Source organism: Pelodiscus sinensis, chromosome 6, assembly GCF_049634645.1.
Source record: "Pelodiscus sinensis isolate JC-2024 chromosome 6, ASM4963464v1, whole genome shotgun sequence".
Taxonomy (NCBI): domain Eukaryota; kingdom Metazoa; phylum Chordata; order Testudines; family Trionychidae; genus Pelodiscus; species Pelodiscus sinensis.
The window spans coordinates 21,342,479-21,359,343 of NC_134716.1; the positions used below are offsets into that span (position 1 = coordinate 21,342,479).

A 16,865-nucleotide genomic window follows, 5' to 3' on the forward strand; every position below is an offset into this window, starting at 1 on the left:
AATCAAGGGTGGGAAATAATTTTAGAAGGGGGGCCACTTCACAAATTTTTGAAGTTGCCCAGGGCTGTCCCGGAAGAGGTGGGGACAGGACACTTTCGCGTTCCCCCGCCCACCGACCCTGATTAGCTTGGGAGCAGGGATAGCCTGTGAAGTCTTTGCCCCAGCTCCCCACCTTCGCCTAGAGAGAACTAACAGCTGTTTTGAACAGCTGGCGGTTCCCTCTAAGCACTAGGTGCTCCTTGCAGAGCAGGAAGAGACTTTGTGTGTTCCCCCTCCCCCCTCAGATCAATCAGGGATGCAAGGGGCATGCAGGGCCTAAAGTTAACCACAGGCTGTTCAAAACAGCTGGCGGTTCACTTTAGTCACCATGCACCCCTTGTGGGGGAAGGAGACTTTGTGCAGTCCTCCGTCCCCAAGTCTCAATTGGCCCCGGGGGCAGGGAAGCAGCAGAGCATCTACAGGCTGGATCAATGCACTTGGTGGGCCAGATCCAGCCCTTAGAGGCTCTCTTGCTCACCCCTGGCCAAAATGAAAGGCAGCTCGTTACCTGTCTCACATGCTTGACCCTGACCCGTTACCTCACCACATTCAAACCTTTTCACATACCCACTCGACATAAACATGTCCAAATATCAAAAGTAGAGGAAAATGGAAAATTTAATTTAACGCTAGCTAGCAGCTTTTTAAATTTTTATTTAATATACTTATGTGGAATACTTGAAAGATCCATGTTTTCATTAACATGGATAGTCTTGCCACTGAAGCAGATGGCAACTTTTCCACACTGTCCTGTTCTGTGCAGTTCTTGTCCATGTCCTTCTATGAATCCTCCATAAAGGATCCACCCAACATGCTCAAGGCCTTCCTCTTGATCTTTTCACGTCTCATGGGTACCAGTGGAGTATATGTGCTGTCCATCTGTTGTCTTTCAGTCTTGCTACATGGCCAGCCTGTCTCCTTTATTTCATATAGCGGTTTGAAAATGTGGAGACGCCCTTCACCGTGGCAGCCTTTTTTTTTCTTTACATAAACATGCAACTTTAACCGTCCCAGTGGAAAGAACCCTGCTACTTTTACTGCATATCTTAAAAGAAATAAAATGTTGATTTTTTTAAAAAGGCAAGTAAGGAGTCTTTGCTTTATCTGCAAAAGGGGGGAAGAGTAGATATTGAAGCAGATAACAGATGTGGTTATTACTGCCCATGGATAGACAAATGAACTTTATAGACTTTAGTCATAGTCTCCCTTTTCAAATTACTCATATGGATTTTCATGTATCTGCCAACATTTCAGAGCCATAAATAACGAGGGGGGGGGGGGGGTTAAAATCCTTTGATGTATGTTGAGCTATGAGAAGACTTTGGAAGAAAAGTGTCAATAGGGGACATTCAGCATATAGGAACAGGCATAAAATCTGTGCCATTTCGTCTCCTGGGTTGGAGGAGCTGAAAGTTTGCTAAACTATGATAAATCAGTGCAACTGGCTGTGTTGTTCCCACATGTTAAATTATGTCCTGGCTGATGGCGATGATGAGTGTGTGTGGCTTGGAAAGGGTGTGGGTTTTGTTGCATGTGCCTCAAAAATGTGTGCTCTGAGCTGCAGTTGTGCGTGAAGCCTGGAGCTTGTGTTTTCCTGTGTCTCCAGGGCAGAGTTGAGCTCGGTTGGCTCCGTGTCACACACAGATGTGACTCTTGTCTTCACCCTGCAAACGTACAACCGTGACGGCTCCCCCCCTTCCCAAAAAAGGCCTTAAAACATTCTTCAGCTCCCACACCCAGCGGCGGCAGCAGCGCCCCGGGAGTGGATGGAGCAGGGGGTGGGGAGCAGGAAATCGGGACCACAAGCAAGAAACTTCAGAGCTGCCTAACTTCTCGCTCTTCCTCTGTAACGCGCTTCTCGGGACTTGCTCCCATTTTCCTTCGGGCTGCGTGTTCTTTTCCCTCTGCCCTCCCTCCACCCCTCTCCCTTCCCCGGCTCGCTCGCTCGCTCTCCAGCGGCGCCTGGCCGCCGTGAGCTGATAAGGAAGAGGAGAAGCAGCAGCAGGAGAGCTCGCCGCCGCTGCGAGGGGGATGCGGCCGGAGGGGGAAGAGCGAGAACGAGCCTGAGCCGGACCCCCACACGGCGAGAGCGGCGCGCTTGGCTCAGAATAAAGTTCGCCGGGGCCGCTCGGCGTTTTTGACAGCTGGGCTCCAGCGGCCTCCGCGGGCTCGCACAAGCTTCCCCCGCCCCTTCCCTCCCTGTCTCCTTGCCCCACGAGCACTGCCCAGCGGCCGGGGGTGAAAGGGGAGCAAGGAAGCGCCGCTGTCCTCTGAGCTCCACATGCAAGTCTCCCCCCCTCCCTCGTCGTCCAGCCAAACAACCCAACAACAACAGACCAACCTGTGGAGGCTTCAGCTCCAAACCTGGGTCCCTCCCCCCCAGCAGCTCCGTGTTGAAAGGTCTTTCCCGCGGCTGCGGCTGAAGTTTGGGGGCTGAAGTTTTGAAGAGCTGCAGAGACGCGCGCTCTCTCTCTCTCTCTTTTTTTTTTTTTTTTTTTGTCTGTAGTTCAAATCACCTGAAGGCTTGAGAGAGAGAAGCAGGGGTGGGGGGGGGGGGCGAAAGAGGAAAACAGAGACGAGCAGAGAGCCCAGAGGCAGAAGGAAGGGGCTGGTGCATGCACTGCTGCTGAGAGGAGATCAAGAGACAGGGGGTGCACTTGCCAACCAGCATGCAGAGATGGTAAGAAGTTTCCAACAGCTTTTCGTTTTCATTGTAGCCTTGATTTTGTTGTTTAATACATTGGGCAGTATCAAAACCAGGCGTGCTCCTCAGCCTTTAAACAAACAGCTTGGGGGCGGGGGGAGATGCTACACTGAAATAATAATTTCAGCTCTCCCAAACATTCAGGCGCTTGGGGTGGAATGGCCACAGGGTTTTGTTGCCCTTTTCCTTCCACGGAAGGTGAGGGGACAATGTTTTGGTTTTTTTTTTTTTTAAAGTGGGGGAAGAGCTTGAATGTAGACGTATTGTGGTGTAAGCCTCTTTTGGAAACCACCCTCTGGTTGGAAATGAGTAACTGCGCACAAAGTAAAGGAAACCTTTGAAAGTGGGAGAAGGTGTGTGTGGTGTGTGTGTGTGTGTGTTTCTGGGGTGGGGTGGGGAGAGAAACAACGCCTGAGGCAGGGAGGCAGAAGTGTAAATCCACCTTCCATCAGTAGCTCTTTCTTCTCTTTTTGCTTGGGCATGTGCTTGCAGTTTACACCTTCCCAATCAGCAGTTGTTCACAGAGCTTGTAGGGGACTATTGATGTGCTCACTGGAAGAGGGAAAACAGCTTTCACATCATGTTTGCCGGATCTCCCGTGAGCAAATGAAACGGGGCCAGTTCTTTTAAAATAGGATTTTACAAGAGCAGGCTTTTTGTTTTAATTAAAAACATGTACATTAAAAATAAAAATCAGGATCTCGCTTAACTTCTTTCGCCTAGGATGTGATGTGAAGATACTTTTGAAGCTGAAAGGAACAGGACTGCACAAGTGATTATGAAGTGATATTTCTGAGGTTAAAAAGTATATTAGCTCACTTAGGAGCAGGGATCAGCTCCTATTCAATAAAGTGCGTGTTGCTTGACCACTCTCATGCTTTTTAGTCCGCTTCCATCGTAAATTGCTATTGTTACCCCCACTTGGGGATTGGATACATTAAAAGGGAGATGGGGAAGAGAAGAATGAGACAGTGTTAATATTTTTCCATTCATGTCTTTAATGTGACATGTCTTATTTCAGTGATGGAAGCCACAGTTTTTGGAATGTGCGATATGCCACTGTCAAATGCAGGGATCCGCAACAAAACCCCAGGGTGGGGAGGGGAAAAAAGCAGCATGTGTCCAGGACTGTGGTTACAGCAAGGCTGACAGAAATCAGTGCTTTTGAAAGCAGCTTGTGATTTATGATGATTCCTGTGTATGCTAGAGTCAAACTGTTGTAAAATTGATGAATAAAAGACAGGTAATAATCTGGTATACCCAGGATTAAAGTGGCAAAGTCTATTTTTTTTCTCTTCAACCAACAGTTAAAATGTCTTGGATCTATTTTTTAAGTAAGCAGTCAAAACTAAATATTACATATTTTTAAACTTGTATGCCTTTCAGACATGTCAGCTAATTAGATGTTCAGAGACAGGAAAGGGCTTTATTTTTCATAATAGCATCTTCCATTTATCATATGTATCATCACTCCTTCCCATAGTCAGGAATTACTTTTAAAACAGAGTAAACCTTTTTTGCCATATAGTTCATTTAAGACAATATTATTTAAACCTGATCAGCAGTTCTGCTTAAGAATACCAAGTCCCTGAAAAAGTGTGTGGAACTTTCCTATCCCTTAATAATTTCAGGACTCTTACATTTATTGGGGGCAAAAGTGCTCTGTGTTACACTAGTTTCACTTTAAGTTTTTCATCCTTAATGAACCTTGTAGCTGTATGAACCTTCTGCTGTAAATTCCTAAAGAGCAGGAGATTGAACAATCAGATCACTAAATATTTTGCAAGTTATTTTAGTAATTTCATGTGATTAAGATGCAAGAGAATATGAATGCTAACTTGGTACTTCTTTGTTATGGGAGAAGGGAGAAACTGCTTTTAAGACCCCAAAGTATGAACTGTTCTATATGCACAATGCTTTAAACACATAATGGAGGCTCTCTCTTTTAGTATGTTAATTTTTTAAAAGTTATGTTAAAATATAGGTGGACAAATCTTGGAGACATACCTGTTCACCCTGAGGTTTTTGTATTTGAAGCGTTATATGACAGATGGGAATATGTGATTACATAAAACAAAGCAGTAAAGGAGCAGACAAAAGCAAAGCTGACTATTTTTGTATTAAAATGTAAGTGCTACAGTTTGACTTTTCAAGTGAGTTTTTGCGTTCAGTGCTTTACATAACATTTTGTCCTAATCTTGCTTGCTGTCAGGGATGTTTCATGGTTGTGCAATTGCTGCAGTCAAGAATGCCAATTTGCATTCCAGGAGTGTCATTTGATTACTTTTATCTGCACAGCTTCAAGACTGGCCCAGACCTCTCATTTCATCTTGCCATGTCATGAGTCAATGCTGTGTCGTCTTTTCAAAAATCTGCTTGATTTAGACAAGAAAGAAAAGTGCTTTCATGTTGCAGCCGCACTCCCCTGCTAACTTGTCAGCAGCACGATGTGATTCGCTTGGGCCCAGAAGAATGGTACAGAGATGAGGGTTAGGCGGTTCAATAAGCCCATGGACAGGTAGTGTGTGACATCCCAGGAGAGCTTAAGTTAATGAAGAACAGGTCTGCTTAGTTCTCCACACTCTGACCTCGTGCTGTCCCCACAGTTTTCTCATTTGATCTTTCCCAGCAAATTGATCTTTTCTTGTATTTTCCTGCCTTCCAAGTTAGTCCTTATGGGACTGAAATTAGCAGAGCAACTTAAGTTGGATAATACAGCTGTTCAGAAAAGAAGAAATTGGACACTAGCTCGGAAGGGGGGAAGGGGAAGAAAGCTATTCTTTTCGTTGTTACTATTTTGAAGTCCTTGAAAATAAAATAAAAAAAAATCAGTAACTTGGAAGTTCAGTTTGGTTTTCTTTTTAATCTTTCTGGATGGCCTTTTGCACATTGTCTCAAATATGTATGCTTAGAAAAAAAACAAACAACTTAGCAGTATTTAGTACAGGTTTGCTTTAGTGTTTGTCAGTTGAACTTGTTAGAAATGATTTGCTAGTCTATAATGAGGCTTTTACAGTTACAGTAAGATGCTAAATTATCAATTACACTTGCCAACTACATTATTTATAGCTTGCTAAATAAGTATAATTCCAAAGTATCCAATACTGAAATGCGGAAGTGATTAAACAATAAAAGTCATTGCAAATGCTATATGAGTATTATGGTATGTGAAAATATAATTTGCAAATTAGCACCAACATTAATAGTTTTCTGGAATACAACCTCAAATAGCATAGCTATTGAATTAAGGTACACAATGTTTAAAAACTGGGCTCTAAACTAGAGGACATACTATTGTTTGTCTAAGTATTTTCATTTTATATTTTCATTGCATTTAATCATTCAAAAATAGACTATATATTTTAATACATAGATGGCTAACTTATCATGCAGTGTACAAATTTAGGCTACAATTTTGTAAACCAAGTGCAAGTTGGAAGCGATTAAGAGATTCTTTAGTTTGCTGCGTAATAAGTAATATTTAACTTTTTGGGTTTCATAGCAGATGTTCTCATTTATTATCCACAACTTTGCAAGATGCAGTACTGAAAACATTGCTGAATAAAAAGAAAAACCTCTTATTATGTAAGGAAAATGCTGCGCATGCGCACTTGCTCTCTCTTTCTGCATTGCTTTTTAAAATGGAAAGGAAATGGAAAGGATCATTGGTTAGTTAAACTCCTCTCTGCAGAGCTACAGGGTGCCTCTTGATTTTATTAGATATGCCTAAGGTTAAAAAAAATGAAAAATGACTCAGAAAAATAGAATGGCTCTGAAAATAAGTTAGTAACTGTCACAGATGTAGTGTTTTAGGTTTTGGGGGTGACTCTTGCATTTTGAGTGTGATTTATGTGTGTATCAGGATTTGCAATTGATTCATATAACTAAACAATTGGTTTTAATTTTCAGAAGATTAAAATGAGGAAGTCCAACTAAAATGCATTTGAGACATGGAATTTAAAAAATAAATCTACATATTATTTTTTTTTTCCTTTTTTAAAAATGAGGAATCTTTGAAGGAGTTTTTCACACATTGGACACCAATCTTCAAAAGTTAAATTGCTTTTGTTAAAGAATGAATTATTTTCTGCTATACACATATATATGATTCTGTTTGACTATAAAACAACTAAAATAAATTACAGAAAAGACAAGTGTGATATGTAAAGATTCTATGTAATTTAGAGAGCACAGTTAGGACAGAGGTTTCTCTTTAGAAAATGGATAGGCTTTGAAATATTATAATTAACAGTTACTACCTCATTTAAATAAATGGTACTTAGCAATTTAATACAATATTTGTTTAATCTCATATTTTGTATGTGTCTCTTTCCACCTGATTTGTGACTGTTTGCACTTAACATACTATTGATCATAATTGCTGTGTTATAGTTCAACACTAGCTTTTATGTGCATTACTTTGAACAAACTTCTTTACCATTTAAGTAAATGATATAATCCAGTGAGATAAACTTTTAGGTTTGTCTCTATCTCTTGCACAACGTAGTAGCTTTCATTCTGTTGTTAGCTAGTAAAAGCTTTTATTTGTTGCTTATTAGAACACTTAGTACACTCAAAAGTTAAGCTGTAATTTTAATTTCATTGTTCAAAGAGGCTATCTTGTGTTAGAATGTTTTCATGGTATATTTTACCACACATTATAAATATGTTTGTTATATTATAATGCATAGGCAAGATAGGATGCAGGTAAATAAAGGCTTTTTTCATTTTTCATGGTTGAATATCTTTTCTGGACTTTTTGCTTCTAGAATAACTTAAACTAAGTAATGAAACATGAATGCAGATAACTTCAGATTTGTTTCTCACTTGTTACCTTAGACTGCTCTTTTGGTTTCTCTCTTTGCTCTTTTCAGTAACTTTTCATAAAAATGGTTTACCATTTACTTAAACCTCTTTTGAAAGAAAATTCTGAAACCCACGAGAGTTCTAAAAGTAGGTAGGTGCAATGTGATCATTTTTTTTGTAATTATGAAAAAGAAAATATATTTAAAACTGATTAATCACAAGCTCAAGAAATTGAAATGCTATCTTCTGAAAAGTTCTGAAATTCCCATTATGCGATGTACTGTTTGGGAGTCTAGCTTTGTTTTTGCACTATGCTACAGTTTCTCAGGTCAACAATTGTACTATACTATCAAACTACAGAAAGTAGTTCAGAAGCTTGCTGATAATGTGTAGTACAGATTATGAAATGATACAAGCCTTTAGTGATGCTGTGTGTGTGTGTGCGCGCGCACGTGCGCAACACCCATCATGTTGTCAATTGAAATCATATTGAACCAGTGTAGCAACTATGTCATATTCGTCAAATATGGTGGTGTTTTGAAACTTGAGATTTGTGTGTCTTTAGTCTCTGCTTTTTAGTGTTCAGTACAAAGATGTAACAACATGTACAAAACATTTCCCCCTTATTGTGACCTTACATTTGCCAAAGTGCCCCATGCTGAAATTCCTTTTCAGTGTCTTTTTTTGTTCCAAAGCCAGACATGTACCCAGACACAAAAGCCTCTGTGTATAGCAAGCTGTTTTAAATATTGTGACTCGACGATGTGCTGTCCTTTCTCTGCTTGAGCCAAGGATCTCTGCTCAGTGTCTGTGGATTACCAAGTCCCTTCTTTATTGTACCTCTTGTCAGCTATTCCTATTCATTTAACCTTTCATTAGTGTCTGTGCAGCTTCACTGTCTGGAAAGGCAAGGAAAAACCTAAAGGCCTACTGTCACAGTTATTAGATTTCTCGGTTACATCCCAGCAACCATAAAGGAGTAAGAGTCAATACTATTGTCATGCATGCTGCTATCCTGGGGTGCAACTCTTCTATGCATGTCAAGGACATGTGCCACATGTTGATACTGCATCCCAGGAATAAATGCACAACATGGGGGATAGACCAAGGCTGGAAGTAATGAGCTTTGTAGGAGTTATTGCAAAGACAAACAGTTTGTGCGGGAATTTTGCTTAAGAGGCAAAGAGATGGACTTGCATTAAGTGTTGCCAAGATTTGCCTGTGAGGTACTTGTCAATCATGTTAGTTTTATTTTCAAGGGGGAAAAAATTAAATGTTTTCTGAAACCAGGAAATTTGTCGACTTTTTAAACCTGGCAGCCATGGAATATGTTTGAAATAGCTTTCCTAAACATACGGCACTTCTTATAATCTTTTTTTGGCACAGATCAAAAATTGTCAACCAGAATTTTCAAAACTATAGATAAGAAACAGGAAAATACATAGGCAGGAGGATTACAGGAAAATATTGATATTCTTAAAGGCTCATCCTAACTCCCTGGTTGTAACACTGTTGACTTAATTGGACTTGTCCTAGGGATGAATTTGACCAGAAATCTGAAGATGTATCTGAATAACTTCAGCCACTACTCCTGACTCAAAGAGTAGTATCAAGGGACAGATTTCAGTCTGAGAGTCAGTTGACTCTCCACTCTTGTAACTCCACTGAAGGCCAGTAGAATGTGATGAAGTGGGGAATTACGATCTTTGCTCACAAGTTTGTAATTTACACCATGAAAAAATAGATGGATTTATTCCTGTTTTCCCTTTAGCAGCTCTCCTACATCAGAGTCTAGTAACAGTTTTACCAGTCAAAATAGTTTGATACTCAGCTCTTCCGAAATATAACTTTCCTAAGACCATAGATTTAAGGTTAAATTATATTTTAATAGAGACCATTAAGTTTGAAACATTGTAAAGGCCTAATCCAGATCACTTTTACATCAGAGCAAATCATAGTAACTAATGAAATCCGTGCATCTGCAGCTCTGTAAAGCTGCAGAAGAAGAGCTCTCATCAGGCCATCAGTGCTTTAAATGTTGCACGCTATTGAGATTTGTAACAGAACAAAAATGAATGGGAATCAAAAGTTTGTACAACTTGCATCTTTTCTGAAGCTGTTTGTATTGAGTTCTTCAAGTAATGTAAATAGCAATTATAAATGTAACTTATGTAAGTGGCCATTGTTTTATTAACAGTGCCAATAATTGCTGTTTTTTTCCTTCCTCAACCCTAATCCTCATGTGAAAGAAGTGAAGCATGGCTATACCATTTGGTTACAGTTCAGAATATGGAAGATAAAGAGACAGGCAACCTAAAATCTGGCAGTGAGCTATAGGAATAATTGCTTTAGAAATATGAAATTCAGCAAGCAATGCAAAGAAATGTTTTTGGTTTTGGTACACAAAAGCAGATGGCAGGTCTGCCACTGATATTCAATACCAAACTCCCTTATATTCTATTAGGCAGATATAATTTGCATTCAGAAATGGACAAACATTTAAATGGAACTAAAACCACATAAGTGAATTGGAACAAGTTTAGCAGGGGCTACTTAGTTTTAAGCATCCTGTCATTACGAGACTCATATTAGCTTGTTTGAGGCTAAAAGTTACTACATGATTTCCAAATTGAAGATGAAAGGATAAGTTAAGTATCTAATACCTTTTCATATTGAAATGTTGCATTTGATATTTTGGAAGAATGGGTTTAGCATGATGAACCACTTTTTCCTTACTCCATCTTATCCTGATAATTTTTGTAATAAAAGTACCTTGAAATTGTGTTACAGGAATTGAGGAACAAATGAAAGGTAAACTAATTTGGAGGTCCTGTTAATGTCATTGGTGAACTAAAGGAAATATTTGTTTTCTTGGAAGCTCTCATGTTCTGTGTATTCATGTTAATACATGTCTATATTTATTGCTTTCTAAATAATGACTTTTGTAGCTCTTTGATAGACTGTTATTGCCTTAAGTACATTGACTTTGTGTGGCACTTCGCCAGTTTTGCTAGACAAAGTTTTATTATTCATCTTGGTATGAAAGCTACCAGAAGGTTGCTAATACTTATCAGAAGGGTTTTGTTATATGCATATGTTTTTAAAATTTTGTCATTTTTCCAAATATTGGTATATTGATGATTTACAAATACAGTTGTGTTGTGCATTTACACTGGCTCATGTCAATTATGCATTTCTAGATGTCCATTGAAAAGCTTTTCAGAGTGATACCTAAGAGAAAGCTCTGCAAGAATGTTATATTTTTCACTTGGACCTCCTTTGCTAAAAATAATCATGGTACTAGTGATAATTGCATGTCTTCATTGATTAGCCTTAGCTGTCACAACAGGGCATGACCACCATTTTCCAGATGTTGTGGATCTAGAGGACACTAGTGGGCTGGATGCTACTAAAATCAGTGAGAGCAGAAGGAAGCTCAGAGAGTAATGATACAAGAAATTAAATATGCTGCAATTGCTTTTTACTAAAACCCATTTATTCTAATATGTGCACTGCTTTTGGGCTAAATTTGAAGATACAGTAAAACTCCGATGGTCCGGCATCTGACGGTCCGGTACTCCTGATGGTCTGGCACCATCAGGAACCCGGAAGTGCTCCGGGCAGCCGGACCGTTGGAGCTGCTCTGCCCCCGGCTTCCCCGATTCAGCCACTGCTAAAACTGACCAGCGCTGAATCCGGGAAGCTGGGGGCAGAACAGCTGGAGTGCTGCTGGGTAGGTCCAGTAGCGCTGCCCCTCGGGGCTGCGGGACCAACCCAGCAGCACCCCAGCTGTCCCGGATTCAGCCGCTGCTGAAATTGACCAGCGGCTGACTCCAGGAAGCCCGAGACAGAGTTGCTCTGCCCCAGCTTCCTGGAATCAGCCGCTGGTCAGTTTCAGCAGCAGCTGACTTGGGTACACCTGGGACAGAGCAGCTGGGGTGCTGTTGGGTTGGTCCCCGCAGCGCCGAGGTTTGGCGCTACCAGACCAACCCAGCAGTGCCCCAGCTGCTCTCCCCCAGGCCTCCCGATTCAGCCGCTGCTGAAACTGACCAGGGCTGACTCCAGGAAACCCGGGGCAGAGCAGCTCTGCTTCTGGCTTTCTGGAGTCAGCCGCTGATAAGTTTCAGCAGTAGCTGACTTGGGGACACCTGGGGCAGAGCAGCTGGGGTGCTGCTGGGTTGGTCCAGTAGCGCCGCTCCTCGGTGCTGTGGGACCAACCCAGCAGCCTTCCAGCTGCTCTGCCCCAGGCGTCCTGATTCAGCCGCTGCTGAAACTGACCAGGGCTGACTGCAGAAAGCCCGGGGCAGAGCAGCTCTGCCTCTGGCTTTCTGGAGTCAGCCGCTGATAAGTTTCAGCAGCGGCTGACTTGGGGACACCTGGGGCAGAGCAGCGGCACTACGGGACCAACCCGTCAGCACCACAGCTGCTCTGCCCCAGGCGTCCCCAAGAGCAGCTGGGGTGCTGACAGGTTGGTCTCGCGGCGCCAAGGGTTGGCTCTACCGGACCAACCCAGCAGCACCCCAGCTGCTCTGCTGCAGGCGTCCCCGGTTCAGCCGCTGCTGAAACTGACCAGCAGCGGCTGAATCGGGGACTCCTGGGGCAGAGCCGGACTATCAGAAGGGAGGGCTATGAGGGGGTCTGGGGTAGCTTCCCCCCACCCCACCCCAGACCCTTCATAGCCCCCCCTTCTGATAGTCCGGCATATCTGATAATCCGGCACCCCCTGGGTCCTAAAGGTGCCGGATTATCGGAAGTTTACTGTACTATGTAGGGGAGCTTAAGTTGGCATATTGATTATAATTAGTGGAATCTGAGGCTATTGGGATTGAGAAGGTTGCAGCAGTGGACCAGGAGTGTGTAAGGGGTTTGAGTTAAAGTAACCCACACTTTGTTCCTTCCTTCTCATTTTCTGCTTCAAAGTTACACCAGCTTAAACTAAGTCACATTACCGCACAGCCATTAATCAACTAGCAACTTGTATCACCTTCCATATTATCTCTGAATTTAGTTGGTATGAGTTTTCGTAAGCTGTTGCATTTGTATTTGTGTTGAAGGAAACAAGTTCCTCACATGTTGACTTCAGTGGAAAAGACAGATTATTATGGCATATACCAAAATAGCCAGGGTAAGTTTGACAGGAGGAAGAAGGGTGAAGAGAGGTTTTTTCTTAATTCAGCTTAGCCCAGTGGGTTGTGGATAAGGGTGAAACAAACAAAATCATAATCATTTCCATCTGCTCCTAATTGATCACTGTTGTGAAGTTCCAAATGCTAACTTTTTTTGCACTGGAAAAAATATCTCCTAGAGGAGTAGGGGGAGCAAGTGAGAAAAAGGCTAACTATTACTGGCATTGCAACATCCCATCTCCTTAGCTATGGTCACCACAGTGCTGGTCTTCCCAGTGGTTACCACTGGAGTAGGGCAGGAATGTGGAATCTCCATAAGTAGAAAATACAGACTACAGGAGAGTGGTAGTTCCAAACTCTCAACTGTCATGCACTTAAGACTCAGGGTATGACTAGAGTCCAAAGAACGCATCCGCTTTTTTGGAACAGTTTCTGAAAAATAGGATGTGTTCTTTCAACATCCCTGTATTCCTCTCGGTGAAAGGAATAAACGATGTTCCTAAAGAGGAGTTTTTTCCAAAATTTGGCCCCGTGTAGATGGGCCAAATTTCAGAAAAGCCTCTTTCGGAAAAAAAGCGGAAAAAGATGCGCAAATTGCGGTTAGCAATTTGTGTATCTTCTTCCGACTTTTCTTGGCAGTGTAGACATAGCCTCAGAAGTTGCTTCTCTCATGCAACTTGTCACTTAGGACCTTCTGGAGATAAGGACACAGGGAAAATCCAAGGTCTCAGTGCAAGAGTTGTGTTGAACTGATGGAAATAAGTGGTTCGGCCAAGAGACTGTTAAGCTACTTCAGTCTGTCCCATACAAGAAGAGCTATAGGGTCCCTCATATGGCTAGCAGATGAGACGTTAGGCATGTGTCCATGCTGAAGAGTTAGCTTGCAACTAACCCTTGCAACACAGCCTATTATTTAATCATCAACCTCTTCAGGGAAACACTATATTGCCATAAAACAAAGTAGACTTGATTGTCCTCAACTGGGTATTTATGTCCGCCTTCTGCTTTGTCCTGTACAAAAGAGTTACTGTAATTTAAAATGTTCTTTGATGGTATGTATACCACAAAGAACTTTTTATTAAAAGTCTCTGGGAATATCTAACCACAAAGATATTAGAAGAGAGAACCTCTTCAAAATTGTCCCACCAATTCTGCTGTGACCTGCTTATAACATGTAGAATAGAAATGTGGATATATTTACACAAGAATTGTGTTGGTCAAGTTTCCCTCTGAATATGAGGGAAAAAAATCAGTCCTAAAATAAGTGTGTAGGTCAGCCAGTGAGCAAAGGGGTCAAGAGTGTTGGCCTTTTGGTTTGATTATGATGGTATTTCTACTTTCGTATATGCTTACACTTAACCACATTGAATAGCTCATCTCTCACCATTCTGATATTGCACACTGTGTTTTGGCATTGGTTAATATTTAATATGCTGCCTTGTCTTGTGGAATTAGTAACTCTCAGTAGACATATTGGAAATCAAGACTATTATTGTGAACCTGTAGTATTGTAAAAATATCAGCATAATGGCAGTGAGCGCTGCTAATGGGTCATCTTTGTAACTCTGGGAACTGAAGCTGACTATTGGCTTCCCCTCTTTTTCACACATTGGTTCTAGTCTTGTGATCCTTGCTTGGGAAAAATACTTGCATGGTATGCTGCCTCCTTGCAAATGACTATAAGGCTGTGCTTCAAGAGAAAATATCAGTAGTTGCGTCTTGTACAGCACTTCAACAGATCTCAGGCTCTTCATGACTTACTCTACATTTTGTTGCTGATGTAGGGATCCAGTCTCCTTGTAAAAATATATATTAATTTCAGCTAATGGGGGTTGCTTTGTGTGAAATAAGGAGATGGCAGACATGAAAATCTTCTGTCATGTTTGCATCCTGAAAGCAGAATGAATTGCCTTTATTTTTGGTCTGTATAAAGTGAGTTCTGTCACAGTTATAATGTAAATTGAGTTATACTGAGATTATCTTGTCATGGCAACATTGTGCAATGTATAGATTTCATTAATTATTCTTAGGTTAGTGAAGGATGAGTAAATATTTCTGTACTTGCAGTTGGAAAAAAGCCCCAGAACTATGTAGATTTAAGGTAATTTGTGTTCCTACCAAGCGACCTGCCTGGAGCAAAAATAGTTATTTTTAAGAGCCCATAACAAGAAATATACAAGAAATATTATAAAATAATATGAAAAGAATATAATGTCAGGATGAGAAAAGTGCTTGAATATAATGAGAAGTGACTTAAACTCAGAGGTGAAATCAAGTTATTAGAAATAAATGCTTCAAGAAATATTTATCTCATAAATCCACACATACATTTTAGTTTATCTACATAATTTATTGAACATTTTTCAAATTTATTTCTAAAGTTAAATGTAGTAATCGAATAGTCACTTCCCTGTCATTTTTGAGCAATGGATGCAGGATTGTGTTATTTTTATATTTGTACTACTATAGTCCTAGGTGTTTAATGGAATTTAGGCGCTGCTGCACTTCAGCATTAGAAAAACTAATAGACTTAGGAGCTTAAATCTCATCTTGAAAAGGGATTTTGACATGGAAGAGCCTAAATCCCATCAACTGCCATTAGATTTTCGTTTCTAAATACTTGAATCCCTTGAAAATGAATGAGATTTATGCTATTAAATCAGTTAGGTGCTGCAATGCTGAGTGCAGCAGCATCTTAAATAACATTTATTTTTTTTATTTTTTGTTTGGCTTTAGCATCTTGGAGATCGTGGTAACATCCTCAGTTGCTGGGTATAGGACAAAAAGAGCAGTTCCAGTCCCAAAGGACTTGCAATTCCCAGAGTACTCAAGGGTGTGTTTTTTTGTTTTGTTTTTTAACCAGAGCCTTTCATTCTAGTGGATCCCCCAAAGAGTGCACAAATCTGATTAACATTGCAAAGTATGGGCCACATTCTGCACCTATGTGCAAGCCTCAAAAAATCCCAGGCAACAGTTTTAGGATAGGAAGTGAAAACTGTCTGATTCATTTGTAGTTTATTGGAAGTAAATTAGCAGAATGGACTTGCTCTTGCTCCCAACAATTCAATTAATGGCAAAACTCACACTGACTTCAGAGGGAGTAGAATAGGTTGTATATAAGGCCTTGATCTTGTGTCATAAAAGTCAGTGGGAGTTTTGCCAGATCAAGCCCTAATTGCCCAAGTTGGAAGATAACCAGGATACAGAGACTAACCTCTTACTCTTGAGGAAAAGCATTAATGTTGAAATGTAAAACCAAAGTCTTCATGCAAATACAACACTACTAAGGCCAATATAAAAGTTACGTTAGCTACTCAAGACACAGTACTACTGAAAATGAGTAAAAGATCTGGAAAGGACATCCAATAGTTCTCTCAAGGTCATGAATTATAGTGGCCTTAAGGAAGGGACCTTTTCATTGATGAGTGATAGGATCTGGAATTTAAAATGAGCATGTTAGTAAAAGTAGGATCTGTTTCAGCTATTTTGTATCTATAGAGTGTGCACGTATGAGCACTGTGAAAAAACTAGTGAGACTGTAAAGGTTAATTTTATACAAAATAAGCCAGGAGGATGGATGTCAGTAATTAAATAATTAAAAGCTTTCTGAGGTATAACTATCCACTGAGAAACAAGGTGAAACCATAGAGTAATATAGTACCCTGGATTCACATGCTCTTATTTATTGGTAATATATGGCCCTATATGTTTGGTCTTGTTCCCTGGTAAATTATTATCTTTGAATTCATTTAATTACACATTTTCTGTAGTGTATCCTATTATATTTACTCTTGTGTTACACTGATTTATTTAGAACATCTGAAATACATCAGTACAAGTTGGATACACAGTCAAGGGCTGTATGCCAGTAGTGAATGGCATTGGAAGATAAAGCTCTTCTTTTAAAAAAAAAATGTAAAAAGCTCTGGATTGATTTTTCCAACGGTTTTATCAGTGTATCTCTGAGAGTGATCTAGGTAGGGACTAGCTGATGGAGGTGCAAACTGGACAATGCCATGGCAAATTGGTTTTCTGAGGAGATAATCACCAAAGTTAGTAGAAATTCACTTGTCATCCCTGGTTTCAGGAGTTTGTGCCCAATTTGCTGCACAAGTTTGTGGTTGAGAACCTCCTTCCTTTTCCCTTGCCCAATGTGTGTTTAGCTAGAAATTTACAATCTTTGGATGTGG

At 40.7% G+C, this 16,865-nt stretch overlaps 1 protein-coding gene and 1 long non-coding RNA gene across 5 annotated transcripts in view; one reads left to right on the forward strand and one right to left on the reverse strand.

The window, feature by feature from the left end:
• The window catches only part of LOC106732877 (uncharacterized), a 69,084-nt gene extending 66,581 nt beyond the window's left edge, over positions 1–2,503 (reverse strand). The window contains exon 1 of the long non-coding RNA XR_012904622.1: positions 2,381–2,503. This is a non-coding gene — a long non-coding RNA (uncharacterized LOC106732877). The remainder of the gene's footprint in view (positions 1–2,380) is intronic.
• The window catches only part of BNC2 (basonuclin zinc finger protein 2), a 520,080-nt gene that overhangs the window by 47,510 nt on the left and 455,705 nt on the right, over positions 1–16,865 (forward strand). For 3 of the 4 annotated variants that reach the window (XM_075931528.1, XM_075931527.1, XM_075931531.1), the window contains exon 1: positions 2,479–2,719. The exons of the other annotated variant lie outside the window; for it this stretch is intronic. Coding sequence is in view for 2 of the 3 variants with exons in the window: in XM_075931527.1 (XP_075787642.1) it covers positions 2,717–2,719 (3 nt within the window). In the remaining variant the exon portion in view is untranslated. Of the gene's footprint in view, positions 1–2,478; positions 2,720–16,865 lie in introns of those variants that run through there. 4 annotated transcript variants of the gene reach the window in all.